Here is a 13097-nt window from a genome sequence, read left to right as displayed (position 1 = left end):
CCGAGGTACTGAAAACTAACTTACAATTACACTTGCTGCAAAAAAAGAAAGAAAACTTGAAAACATGTTTGATTTAGACTTTTTTTCTTCTTCCAATAAAACTGTATTTTGGAGAAGTTAAAATAAGCAAGGGTTGTAGCCATTCAGCAAGATTGGCTTCATTACCTTCAAGAGACCCCAAGCTTTCATCGTTCAGTTGGGGAAGTCTTTGACAATGCTGCCATTGTACCCACCTACTCTCCTGGGCAAAGCCTTCAGCAGCCCTTGGCACATCAGGGGCTTCTGTTAAGGACAGTGCCTGTGAAGTTTTGGGTTTTATCACCCACACCCACTCTGTCAAAGTGAGTCCCCTGTGTTTGGGAAGTTTCAACAATGAAGCCCCAAAGTTAATGAGTAGAACACATCCCATTGCCCAGACTGAATTTCAGCCTCGTCCCAGTGGATTCCCTTTGCATCTTCTTTCAAGCATAGGCATCTGGCCTTATGTTTTAAGAGCAATATTTACTCAATATTTTTTTTAAGTATACTCATAATTATTTTATTATATTAGAAATTAGTTTGTTTCATAGACCTGACTCATACCATACAGGTCAAGTGTTTTTCTAGCAATAACTGATCAGGACAAACATTTTAATTAAATTTCAAATACATTTGAATGTAATTTACAACTAAAAACTCTACAATTAGCAGACAGTTGTTTCCAAGTCACTAGAGTTCAGAGTGCAGATATAAATTCATCTGGTATCAGTGCAAACATTTTTCTGCAATGTGTCATTTTGAAAAACCTGAGAGATTAATATTTGCAATTTTACTTTGAGCAGAGCTCAAAAAACAGAGCTCTGGCAGGCACTGCAATACAACTCTGTGCTCTGCTTTTGCTCATAAAGAGAACATTTTCAGGCAGCCAGGCACTCTGCTAACTTAGTTACCCAGGAGTAAAGCTGAAATTCTCATGCTCTGTCACAAAGGCTCTGTTAGTATGAGCAGCTGGGATTTGTATTCACTTTTTAACGTGTAACATATTAAAAAAATTCTTTCACATTTATGCAGCTGGATTTCAACCCCAATATTTTAGACTAATCTATCTAGGATTATTACTTTGTGAAACAAAAATTGGCAACTGCAGCTAACCAGTACTAGAAGAAATGCTTCAGTTTGGGCAGGTGCTGAACTATTTCAAAAGCATTCCTTAACTCAAGAATACCTGAACCTAGCAGAACACCTTGGAACAAATCTAAGATTAAATTCCTAAAAACTACTCAACAACTTTGCCATTTAATTCTTGATACAATTAAATCCTAATCAAGTAATGCAGTGTAATTTCTATTCATGAAATAATATTTCAGATTGCATTAATACCAGCGATCAAAGTACAAAAAGAAGTCCTTTCCTTTTGGAAAACTTTGCTCCTCATTTCATGCATGTCTAATGGCATTTTCCATAACTTCCAATTAAAGAAAGATTAAAGGAATTGATTTGCCTTCTGATTAAAAACAGAGACAGAGCTTGGTTAATATATGAGAACAGGAAAATCTCATCCATCCTCAAAACCAAGATATATTCATTTGAAGGGATTAACACTGACTTCTCACCCAAAGTGCAGAATGAGTTCAAGTCAGAAATTTCAGATTGGTAAAGTATCACCAGGAGTTCAAGGAGATCTCACATCTGAAATCCTCAGCAAAAGTTCTTGTCTTGCAAGAGTCTCCTGCCCTATGGCTCAGGGTGCACTGTGCCAAAGGAGGTGTCATATTCAATGGCTCTCAATGGACTTGTTCTGTCTTTTTGAGGCCATGGGGCTTTTAGCCTTCAAAACACCTATGGCAAGTACACCACCAAGCACCATCCTTCTTGCCCTTTGTCTTTTTAAAGGTCCAGTCTCACTATTTCAATGTCAGTTCTCAGCAGTTTGTCCATCACGTCAACCAGAGGGCAGATGAGTTAATGGACAATATGAAGGACAAAGGTTTCTTCAAATCTTTTCATTCTGTATCACCATAACAGTAGATGTGCACTACACATTATTTATTTGGCTCTTTACGTTTACCTATAGATGTTGGTGAGTCTGCAATCTTGAAGAATTATCTTGAGCTGATTGGACAAACCTGATACAGTCTGAAACTGCCTCAAGTGGCATTTGGAAGAATTATCTTGTGAGCTGTGCTGTAGTTGGAGTCAACTATCATTGCAACACAGCATAAATGATCAGAGACCAAGACTGAAGTGAAACAGGGGTAAAGTCACATTTACTGCAGGTATAACCTTAGTAATACACAGCAGCAGATGGCAAACTTGAACCTAAAACATCAGTTAGAAATCATTAAAACATTATTTATCCCTATCTATGGTAATTGTGAGTAAAATCCCCATATGCAATTGCACACAAATCAAGGTCTTCGCTTTTCTGTACACCCGGTATTCTTTTATTGAAAACTGTTGCAAACCCAATTTGCAATAAATATAAGCTCTACCTGGGGTTAATGATAAAACAAAACCTCTAATTCTGCATTTGTGGCATTACAGATACAATGTGCTAATGCATGAACCTATTTTGATTTTCCACAGTGTTTCAAACTCTCTTAAATTTTTTTAATTTCTTAGCTTCCTTAGGTTTTAATTTTACCTTCCTCTTTTCATAACATGCCAACAGGCATATAACTGGTGGGTTTACTTTGTGCTACCTGTAATCTGCCTCATCATCCTAAAAATTGTTCAGACTGACAAACTCAGTCTCTTGACAGGTGTAAAAATTCTGCAGACATCAGTGTTTTGTGAAGTGGGACTATCCCTGCATTCTTGGAAGCCTGGAAGGGAGGTTCACAAAACCCCAGATCAGTCTATTTATTCTACCCAGTGAAGAGCACAGCAGAGAGCTCTTCAAAGCTGCCTGGCTTCAAAGGTTTTGTCCTGAGTTATTCTTGGCTGAATTTGAGTTAACTTAAAGCTGACTTAAAACAGGCTGTGCTTGAAGCACAGCACCCTCCAGGTTGATTTATATGGAATTTTATATTCAGTGTTCTGGAGTCAAAGCACAGATTTCCCTGGCACTGTCCTGCTTGGACAGACTCAGCCCTTTTTTGTGCTTCTGACACAGAATATGGAGATGCACTGGTGGGGTGTGCACTGAGATCACCCTTTGTTAAGCATTTCAGATCAGCAACACCTGCAAAAATAAGAGTTCCATGGCACAGGCAGCAAGGTAGGGCCTACAGAGAAAGAGATCCCACTGAGAAGTGTAAAATTGTCACCGGGCATAGAGAGCCTCATAATTGCTTAATCACCTCTTAAATTTGGACTCTCAAACTGTACTGTGCAATTACATACAGGACACATCTAGGTGATCCTCTCAAGTTAAACCTCAACTTGGAAGACACTGCTTCAGCTTAATTAATTTGACCAAGCTGAACAGACCTCATTTTCTTCCTTCTGTTGGTTTCATCCATTCTTAACAAATGAATTATAACATTTTGGTATTCCCATAAAGCATTTACTCTTCAAAACATGATTTATAAATTTTTACTATGATTGCATGGAAATGAGTTTAGATGCAGGTCTTTCATTCAGACACTGAATTCTATCTAAGACTATTTTAGCTAATTCCTGTTAGTGGCATTCCATTAATCAGCTTACTGTCATTAACTGGGAGGAGGGGCTGGGCGGAAATCAAGTCATTGTGCCAAGGAAAGCCAAGATGTCAAATGTGACTGTTAAGAAATTGTTTTATCTTTTTCAAATGTGACTGTTAAGAAATTGTTTTATCTTTTTCAGATAATTATGCATCCCTGCTTAATCTGCAGAGCAGATGGACAGAACCATAACAACATGAAGAGTGCTACCTCTACAAAACAGTAACCCAGAGAAAGTTTGCTGTTGAGCACTACCAGGTTAACAAAATCTGTATTCCAGATATAACAAAATCCAAGTGTTTGACTCTTCTCATGAATGGCAGCATGTTAATTTCAGATTAATTTGTTAGTGCTTTTACCTATTTACCTGTATTGCCCAAACGAATTTCACAAAAATTTATAAAATCTATGCATTGATTTCCTTGTTAAGTCTAAGGGCTCAAAAAACTACTAAAATTAAGTAACAAATGTGATTAACAATGTGTTTATTTTTTTAAGAGTTAGTTATCACGTATGAAAATTAGAAGTTTCTAACATCTACACAGGTGTTCTCTATTAAGCACCTTTCTTTTGGCATCTGCTATTCCACCTGTATGTATACCATACATTATACAAAAATTGGATGTGTTTAATATTTCCTATATACTGGACACAAAAAATACAAATACAATGCATTTACTCTTCAGATAGATTATATAAAATTGTTACCTTTGTTTATGTAGCATCAACAAGCAAAGCCTCAATACTCAGGAAGATCTAAATTTATCTACTAAATTGTTTTCCTGGGACAGACTGGGAACTAGGATTGTTATAAAATAATTGTTGGCTTCTTGTGGCAAAGATTTTGGAGGAAACTCTAGCTGATGGACTAGTGGAGTTCTTAGCACTACCCCAAGTTTAGCCTCTATTTCCCATCCAGTTTTGACCCAGTTTTATTTAAAATTTCTGGGGAGAAATAATAGGTTCTTCTTAGTATTTGCAATGATCTGTGACAAGAAATTAGTTCCACGTTTTGATTGCAGTACAGGTCAGCAGTCAGCTGAGGCTGAGATACCAGATATCTTGTCAAAGTCAATCAAGTTCACTTCATGGGAAAGATATTTCCCTGTGAGTTAGTTTAAAATCCTCCTCTGGTGGGGTCTTTGTGTTAAGATGCTAATTGGAAAAAAATTATACTATAACCATATATATATGTGTGAGATACTTATAAGTCACCTCCTTTTAGATCCTAATGCAAACTTTTAATCTGTACATTCCTTGGCTCGGTAGTTCTGTTTGCATGTCTGATTTTGATCATTCTCTTTTTTCTCTTTCTGAAATTAAGTCCTGTCTCTTTGCAATCCAAAACTGGATGATTCAGAGCTTTTAATAACAAGAGAATATAAAAAAGCAATTAGTACAAATCATTACGTAAAAGGCAGGGAGGGAGGTTAATCTTGATTTTAACATGAAACCAGATTCAAGTAGTTAACACTCAAACAGAAAAATTTCTGCCTGCAATCCCTGGCTCTTTAGGGAGATTTATGCACTTTATTAATGCTGTCAGTCAAAATTTCTATCACTCTGTCTCCAGCTGCACATCATGTGTTAACTTTCTGCTATGTGGTCACGGAGGGCTGGGAGCTCTGTGCAAGCAGCACATGGATGCCTTTGGGGATGAGCTGACTTGTTTCACTCCAGAGCCTCCCTCAGATGACCTGTGAGTGGTGCTGAGCAATGCCAGCAGAACAGCACTAAGCTTTCCCTAAGTACATAAGAGGAAAAGGCAGGAGTATTATCTAAGATTTTTCAGGCACAATTCCCCACAGTTTTTACATTGCTAAATATCTGCAACTGATTTACAAATGGAAAAAAGCTGTGAAGCATTCTTTGACTTCTCTCAGACAATAAGCTGAAATTCATTGCTGACAAATATTGCTTGGAGGCAGGAACATGCCTTTTCTTTCTGCAGGTGGAATGGGACTAACATGGCTTAAATCACCATAAGTAGTTGATTCCCACTTATTAAATCATTCAATTCAAAGTTCTAGACTATTATTGCTTATTTGACTCTTGGTCATATTTTTGGAAAGATATTTTTAGGAGATTCCTTGCCAGCACTCTGATGACAGTTTTGATAATACTTGAAACATATTTTGCAGTTTTTTAGTTTCTAGACTATTTATACATTTTGTGCACGAGCCAAGGGATTTTCTTGTGTGATATGTATTTGTAAAACATTTGTTTGTGTTTAGGAAATATCTCTGGCTGCACATCAGCTGATTTCAAGTACACTATATCTGATTCCACCCTTAAATATTCTTGAATAGAAGAATTCTAAAAGGAGTAGAGATTGAGCTCCTGACCTGATCTGATTGACATTAATACACTAGCTGTGCAGACACTTGTGCAAAAGTGCATGCAGACATACACAAGAGTGCAGTGCAGCCTGAACAGTCTGTGTTACAGAAATAATGGACTTTTTTCAGATGTTCTAAAATGTTTCAAGGAGTATATTGGAGGATTTAAAGCTCAATTTCTTAAACAGGAGAGAGGTGCTTAACTGCACCCTTTTTTGTTATAAAAGCAGAGGAACAATTTCTTTGATGATAATATATGTTATTAGCAAAAAGTACTAACAGTTTTTTAACATTGACATATCAGTAAAAGGTATATTTAAAAAAACCTGCCATCTCTTTCCTTAAACTTTATATAAAGTTTTAGATATATTTTAGATTGCCTAGACATTTCAAGTAATGATCTGAGTATTTTAAATAAGAATCCTTTACAGAATATCTTTTTAACATATCAGTAGGTGTATTAATAGGCAAAACCATGTAAGACATCAGTGTACCATTATTTAGCAATTTTAGCTCGAGTGCTTCAATCTCAGAAATCTTCAGATCAATCTGAAGAGTTCTAGACAAGTATTAGAAAACTGAGGAGCTTTAAAATTGTGGTTAGTGATGCAGTATCTGGCCATTAAATTAACCTAGCAAAATTCAGTAGCCACTAATACATTTGTCCTATCTTTGAAGCAACTTTGAAGCATCCTCTTTGTTTCTCTGAGGCCCTGACTGTCTCTCATTCAAGCTAGACTTGGATTATTCAAGTGTAGTAAGTCAACTTCACTATGGTGAAAACAAGAAGAATTAAATGTGATCATTTTGGTGCTCATGGGAAAATTGGGGGTTTTGCTGGCAAGTATCACTGCTTATTATCTGTGCTCCCATGTATCAAGTGAAGCAGCTAAAAATAAAAAGCAATTTACAAAATATGTGTTTGCCATTAGGAGATTATACATCAAGATGCTTCAAAGGCATGGGAAAAATCTGGAGCCAGATATGCAAATGCAGATTCAAGTTCTGTAATTCCTGAGAGCTTGCTAGCACAAATTGGAAATGAGGCAGAGAGTACTATGCTCTCAGCTTTAGAATGTCAGCCAGAGTGTTAAAAACTTGGGCACACAGAGGCTGCCACTTGGCTGATAACAAGGACTGCACCTTGGATCCAAAACAAAAACATAAACCTCCAGTGAGGGCTCCAGAGCAAACAGAAAGGACCATGAATGGGAATAAACATGGTCCCAAATAGAAATGGAGAACACAAACAGATGAGCAGCCACAAACACAATTTGGGAGCATACATGATGCACTGGCTGCTGAGAACAAGGACAGCACTCCTTAACCTCTCAATTCAAACCTTGGCACTAAGGAGTCACAATTTTTTTGGACAAACCATGTAATGCAGTGAGTTACAAGTGAGTTAGAGAGAAGAGGCCAGATGAAGACACTAAAACCCAGTAGGACATATGGGATGGGATGCAAACTGGTGAGCAGCAGGATGCCCACGTGAGTCACCATGATCTGAAGGGTGCTCAAGGCCTTGACTCACAATAGATATGCACAAGAGAAAAATCATTATTGGTGCTTGGAGAATTTTCCAAGCAGTTTACTGTCATTAACCAGGTGATAACAAGCTGTGCCAGTGAGGGCTGTTGGAAGCTGTCATTTTCAGCTGTCATCCTTGCTGACAGAATGCCACTTAACACGATGCAAAATATTGCACAGATTTCACCCACTCACATTACACCTGCTAGCAAGAGAAGCATACATAAATTTATTTCACTGTTCCCCCAGTGACCAAATGAAAAATGAGAATTTTGTGCAGTTTCTAATATTTGGGGGTTTGGTTTTATTTGTTTTGTATAGAACTCATTCAGTCTGTGAATTAATAACAGAGTTCTAAGTGAAAAACAACCCACAAACCCCACGCACATCGAGCTAAAATGGCTTCCTCAGATTCTTCAATTACAATTAAGTATCCCCCTAATGCTTTTACAATTTTCAAATTAAATCTTTTCCAATTTTTAGCCAAATCTACTTCAGCTTCACTAGGTCAATAAATATTTGCTTCGCTGTCTAACAATCCCAGTATCATTTGTAATAAAATGAAAAATGACACCTCTGTACCTGCAAATACTTTCTACAGTGGAAACTCCTTATAGAGAAAGAAGCAAAAAAAATTCATGCAGTTATCGATTGTTTATAATTTTCTTATACTTTTCATTTTGCCTGATCCTGAAAACACTCAACATCCCACCTTAATGATTTTATTTTTTCTGCTGTCATTGAAGACTCTGCAAAGGGCAGCAGATTAATTAGGGCATTAAATCCCAGGGGAAAAAATTATTTCATTCTGAGACACTCAACTTAAATTGTTTCTGTATGTTTTGTAACAATTGCATTCTAAATACAGCAACTCGTCAAAGCTTTTATATTCATTTGCTTTGAAAAAAGTTGGAGGAATTATCAGCTCCTGAAATGTGGGTATACTTTTGCCTCAAAAGATATTAAAGGTGTAATTTTTCCTAGATAACCATGGCACACCTTCCCTTTTCAGGAAGAATTAAAATAACTGCCATCACCATGAACACAAACCATAAAGAAATGCTAATTCTACATTCACACAGTGTCCTAGTAAATTAGAGAGAGCTGGAGTGCAAATTACAAGGAACTGAAAAACCTTTACAATGGGAAATCGTGCAAAGGCCTATGTGTAGCCATACATGATTGTTACTCATTAGTGTTGAAGGTTTGTGTTTCTAACCAGTTTTGTAACTGATAACAGGCAGTGGAAGACAATATTCATAGTTGCCCATTTTTTTTCTTTCAATCCTAAAAGAATGTCATTTTACCTTCTTAATTATCTTTAACAGTGATATTCTCTTAAAAACATATCCATATTCTATACTTCAGTATCACAGATTTTATCTGAGACTACAGTCTGTGTTATGTGTTTTAGCAACAGTTTATTTCACCCTGATTTCACATCAAATCATGTGCTCATTTACTGGGTAATACCACATTATTAAATGTGCCCAGTAGTCCACAATCAATGCACAGTTAGTAAATAATCCCACTTGGCCTGACAAACTTCAACAAACTCACAAAGAGAGCTGCTCTTAGCAACAACACCTAAAGTTCCACTAAGATACTCCTTGAGATAATCCTTTTTAACAGCTTGCTAACAGTGATCCTTACCAGTAACTGTGTTTCTTTTTCCATACATATCTTCTAACATTTGACCTGTGAGAATTGTGGTTTTTAGTAAGGTCCTAATAGCAGCAAAGACTCCCTGCTGAGTACCATGTAGTGCAGAATATTCTCACTGGTGTTCAGCACCTGTGGAAGGTTCTGTCACAGACTTCTTGAATGCCCTTGGACAAATCACATCAGATATTGAGATACTCCAAGATTCACAGAACAATGCCATGTCACTTAGAGTGGAATGCGGTTAAGCAGAAAAATGTCTATCTTTGGTTTTAGGTGACTTTACTCTTTTAAAAATCTGTATGTTCATTTTCCTCTATCCTTCAGTTCCCAGTCTGTATCCAGCTGATTGTAGATGTTGCAAGGCTCTAGAAGCACCATATCTTACACCAAAGGATCATTTAAATGTGAGGATTTAGGGAGTTAGGTTTTTGAATACCTTTTGCTGCTTCCATGGAGATGATATCAGGGCCATAGTTCCTGTAAATCTGTAATTTCTGAATGGTGAACATGATTTTCAGTCCCCATGACAAGCAATGTCAGTTGAGAGCTTGCTTTGTTCTAATTTATGTTAACATGGTAAAAAATTCTGCACAAATACTGCAAAAAGAGAGCTCTTAAGCCTAATCAGTGAAGACATACTTAATATCTGTAGGCTCACACAAAAAAAAAAGCTGGTCCAAAGGACATAAATGTACTTTTACATTTATCCAAATGGAATAGGAAAAAAAACCCTCAAATAAGCAATGAATAAATTTGTTTCTAAAATGTCCTTATAGCCTGAGGAACCCAGTAACAGGCTGTGACTGAAACAAGTATGCAGCTGAGTTTGTGTCTGCAAAACTCACCAAGATTTCCTGTTGATGGTGCTGTGAAACACAGCTCAATGCCCACTAGAACAGAGAAGCTTGTTTAAAAGCACACAAAGCTCAGTGATTTATGAACTCACCCAGTAGAGCACATCAGTCCATCCCTCCATGGTTATACACTGGAACACAGTCAGCATTGCAAATGCAAAGTTGTCAAAGTTGGTTATGCCTCCATTGGGTCCAACCCATCCACCCTTACATTCGGTGCCGTTCATGACGCACTGACGGCCGTTCCCTGAGAATGCACAAGGTGCTGGATCATCTTCAACTAGAATATCTGCAAAAGCACCCAAAAGTCACAAATCTGAGTCCTCAAGCTTTCAGGAGTTACCCCTTCCCATGAAGAAATAGCAACGTTGCTGTGGGATAAATCCAGATTTCATGCTGAGAAAGGCAACACATCAGAGCTTTGGAGATTTTAGTCGCATTCAGATCTGGCCTTACAACCTCAAGAACAGGTTAATAAAAATAATTAAGGAGTGGAAAGAAGCACAATGTAATAATACATCATTTAAAAGCTCCTCACGCTGATTGTTTTTTCCTCTTTACTGCTGCTACTTCACTTCAAGGCACTTTGCACCAACACATGGACTACTAAGGAAAAGTGGATCTAATTACTATACAAAGTTACCTTCATTCCTTAGCAGAAAGAAAAGCACCTTTAGCCACCAGTTAAGATGGCTTCACTCTTACAAAGTTCTCCCACAACACACACTTCCACTTCATTATTTCATCTGAACACTGCTCTCCACTCCTCACTACACTGCCACAATCTGGATTTGTCCCTTAAAAGTAGTCACCCTTATATTTACTTAAGCAACGCATAAGAGAACTTAAAACCTATTCAGAACATGGTCTAGTCTCTAAGTAGTTTGATTTTTTGGTGGCTTTGGTATTGAGGGTTTTTTTTTTTCATTTAATGCACTGTACCTAAAATTGTGAACCAGTGTAAACTGGGGTAACAACAGTTTAAGTGCTTTGGCCCCTAGTTCTACTTCAAACTGAAATCCCACAGATTTAAAAGAAAACATCATCAAACCCTTATTTTAATCAACAGTATAATGACTTACCTGAATCAATAAGAAAACAAGATTTGTGCATTTTTCCAATAAAAAGTTCCAATCCTATAATAGCATAGATTATGATTACAAACAATACCAAAAGGGCAATATGGAGGAGGGGGACCATGGCTTTTATAATGGAGTTCAGGACAACTTGTAAACCTAAAAAAATAAATAAATAAATAAAAATAGGATACAAGATATGACTCATATTTCTGCATCTTATTCTATCAAATTTTATTACATATTATTAGGATTCAATGATACAGACATGCAGCAATAATCAGATTTTTTTAAAAATATCTATTACCCAGAACCACAAAATGCTCCTTTAACATAAAAATCTTCATAAGAATCTAAAACTTTCTGTCTAATTAGTTCCTCTGTTAATAAAGTTTATATCATAGAAGTCAGTGCTTGAAATGTGTCACAAGAATCTGTGGGTGCTTTTATAAAAAAGGTCACTTAGTCAGTGTGTGCCTGTAAGTCATTTATATGACATTGAAGAAGTTCTGTGCTAAAACAAAAACTTTGCAGCAAGTTCTGAGAAAATGTGCACTCAGCCAATTGTAGAACTGTCTTCTTATTCTGGGAGAAAAATATAGTTAACTGGGAAAACACATTCTTAATCTGAACAAATCTATTTGTACATCATTTATCCCTTTCAAAACTGCTCCATTTTCTTTTTTTCAATTAAATATTTATCCAACTTTTGGCTTTACCAAGATGATCTAATCCCAGATTAATGAAGCTGCCACAGTACCAATGAGAATAAAATATGCCTCTTTTTTAGGTTGATAGACTTCCTCTCTGACATTTCATAGGACTGCTTCTGTCCACACCGAAGCCCTTTTGCCAAAAACCAATCATTTCCATGTAACAGTCCACAATATATTAAACACAGAATCAGCTTTCTTCCTCTGAATGCCTTGGAAAGAGCTGAACTGGAAGTCGTGAACCTTCTATAGCCCAAATTACTCCAATAATTAATAGAGCATTCAAAGAAAATAGGAAATATCAGAAAATTCAATTGCTTTCTTAAACAATATTGCTCTACTTTTTAAGTTTCCTAATTTATCTCTTAGCTCTGCTAGATAAACAGAAGGCATTCATGTGCATTGGAGAGGGCAGGAAACACAAAATGTGTAATGTGCTCTGGCACACACTTACCAACATATAAACTATTTTAAGACCAGCTACACTTTCAGATGCAGGGGTTTAGAATTAAAAAAAAAAATCTAAATTTAATTTTCTGGGGTATTTGCATTTTAACATGTAATTTACTTTTTATATAAAGCTTCTAAAAAGGAAGTGCATTCCCCTGTCTGCTTACTGAACTGTGTAAGGAGATCATACACTGACTGAATTCACAATCCCTTGTTCAACTTGAAATAGAGTATCACTCATCTTGAAATTCACTTTGTATACATGGCCAGATAACAAAAACTCAGCTTTATCCCATCTCATGTCTGTAGTGCCTGGAAGGAGACAGTTCAACAATGAGAGCAGCCACATTCCTGACTGCAATAAAGGGAAATAAAGGAAATACAGAGAGCAGAGCTTACTGGGCACTCCTGATACGAGTCGGAGAGGTCGCAGTACACGAAAGGCTCTTAGGGCTTTGACATCAAAGCCACCGGGTTTGCCACCTGAGTGGCTGCCACCGTCTGTTTCTTTGGTTAATTGTTCCAATATTACACTAAATAATCTAGAAAATGAGATGAAAGGTAAGGTCATCACTATCTCTTTACCACGCAGTCAAAGATATTACTTTGGAAATTAGTTGAAGTGCAGATCATTCTGTAAAGCTGTTCAGATGTCAGACTGAGAGGTATATTTACACATTAAATCATGACAGACACAGCTATGAAGTGCAGGACTTTATAATCCCTCTAGAGAATGAGGATCACACAGTTTCCAATAATTTAGCATTCAGCTTATATATACAGTTTGCTATTTTTAAATAGATGAAGCTGCTTTTCCATTTTTGTTCAAACATTTTAGCTTTAA

The 13097-nt window shown here is 36.8% G+C and overlaps 1 protein-coding gene across 1 annotated transcript in view; it reads right to left on the bottom strand.

The window, feature by feature from the left end:
• Positions 1-13097, bottom strand: part of CACNA1D (calcium voltage-gated channel subunit alpha1 D) — a 168920-nt gene that overhangs the window by 90211 nt on the left and 65612 nt on the right. The window contains exons 5-7 of the mRNA XM_058812735.1: positions 12653-12795; positions 11097-11249; positions 10107-10303 (exon numbers count right to left, since the gene is read on the bottom strand). Of these exons, the coding sequence (XP_058668718.1) occupies positions 10107-10303; positions 11097-11249; positions 12653-12795 (493 nt within the window). The remainder of the gene's footprint in view (positions 1-10106; positions 10304-11096; positions 11250-12652; positions 12796-13097) is intronic.

Source organism: Ammospiza caudacuta, chromosome 12 (assembly GCF_027887145.1).
Source record: "Ammospiza caudacuta isolate bAmmCau1 chromosome 12, bAmmCau1.pri, whole genome shotgun sequence".
NCBI lineage: Eukaryota > Metazoa > Chordata > Aves > Passeriformes > Passerellidae > Ammospiza > Ammospiza caudacuta.
Note: the sequence above shows the minus strand (reverse complement) of the source record. Positions and strands in the feature narration are given on the sequence as shown.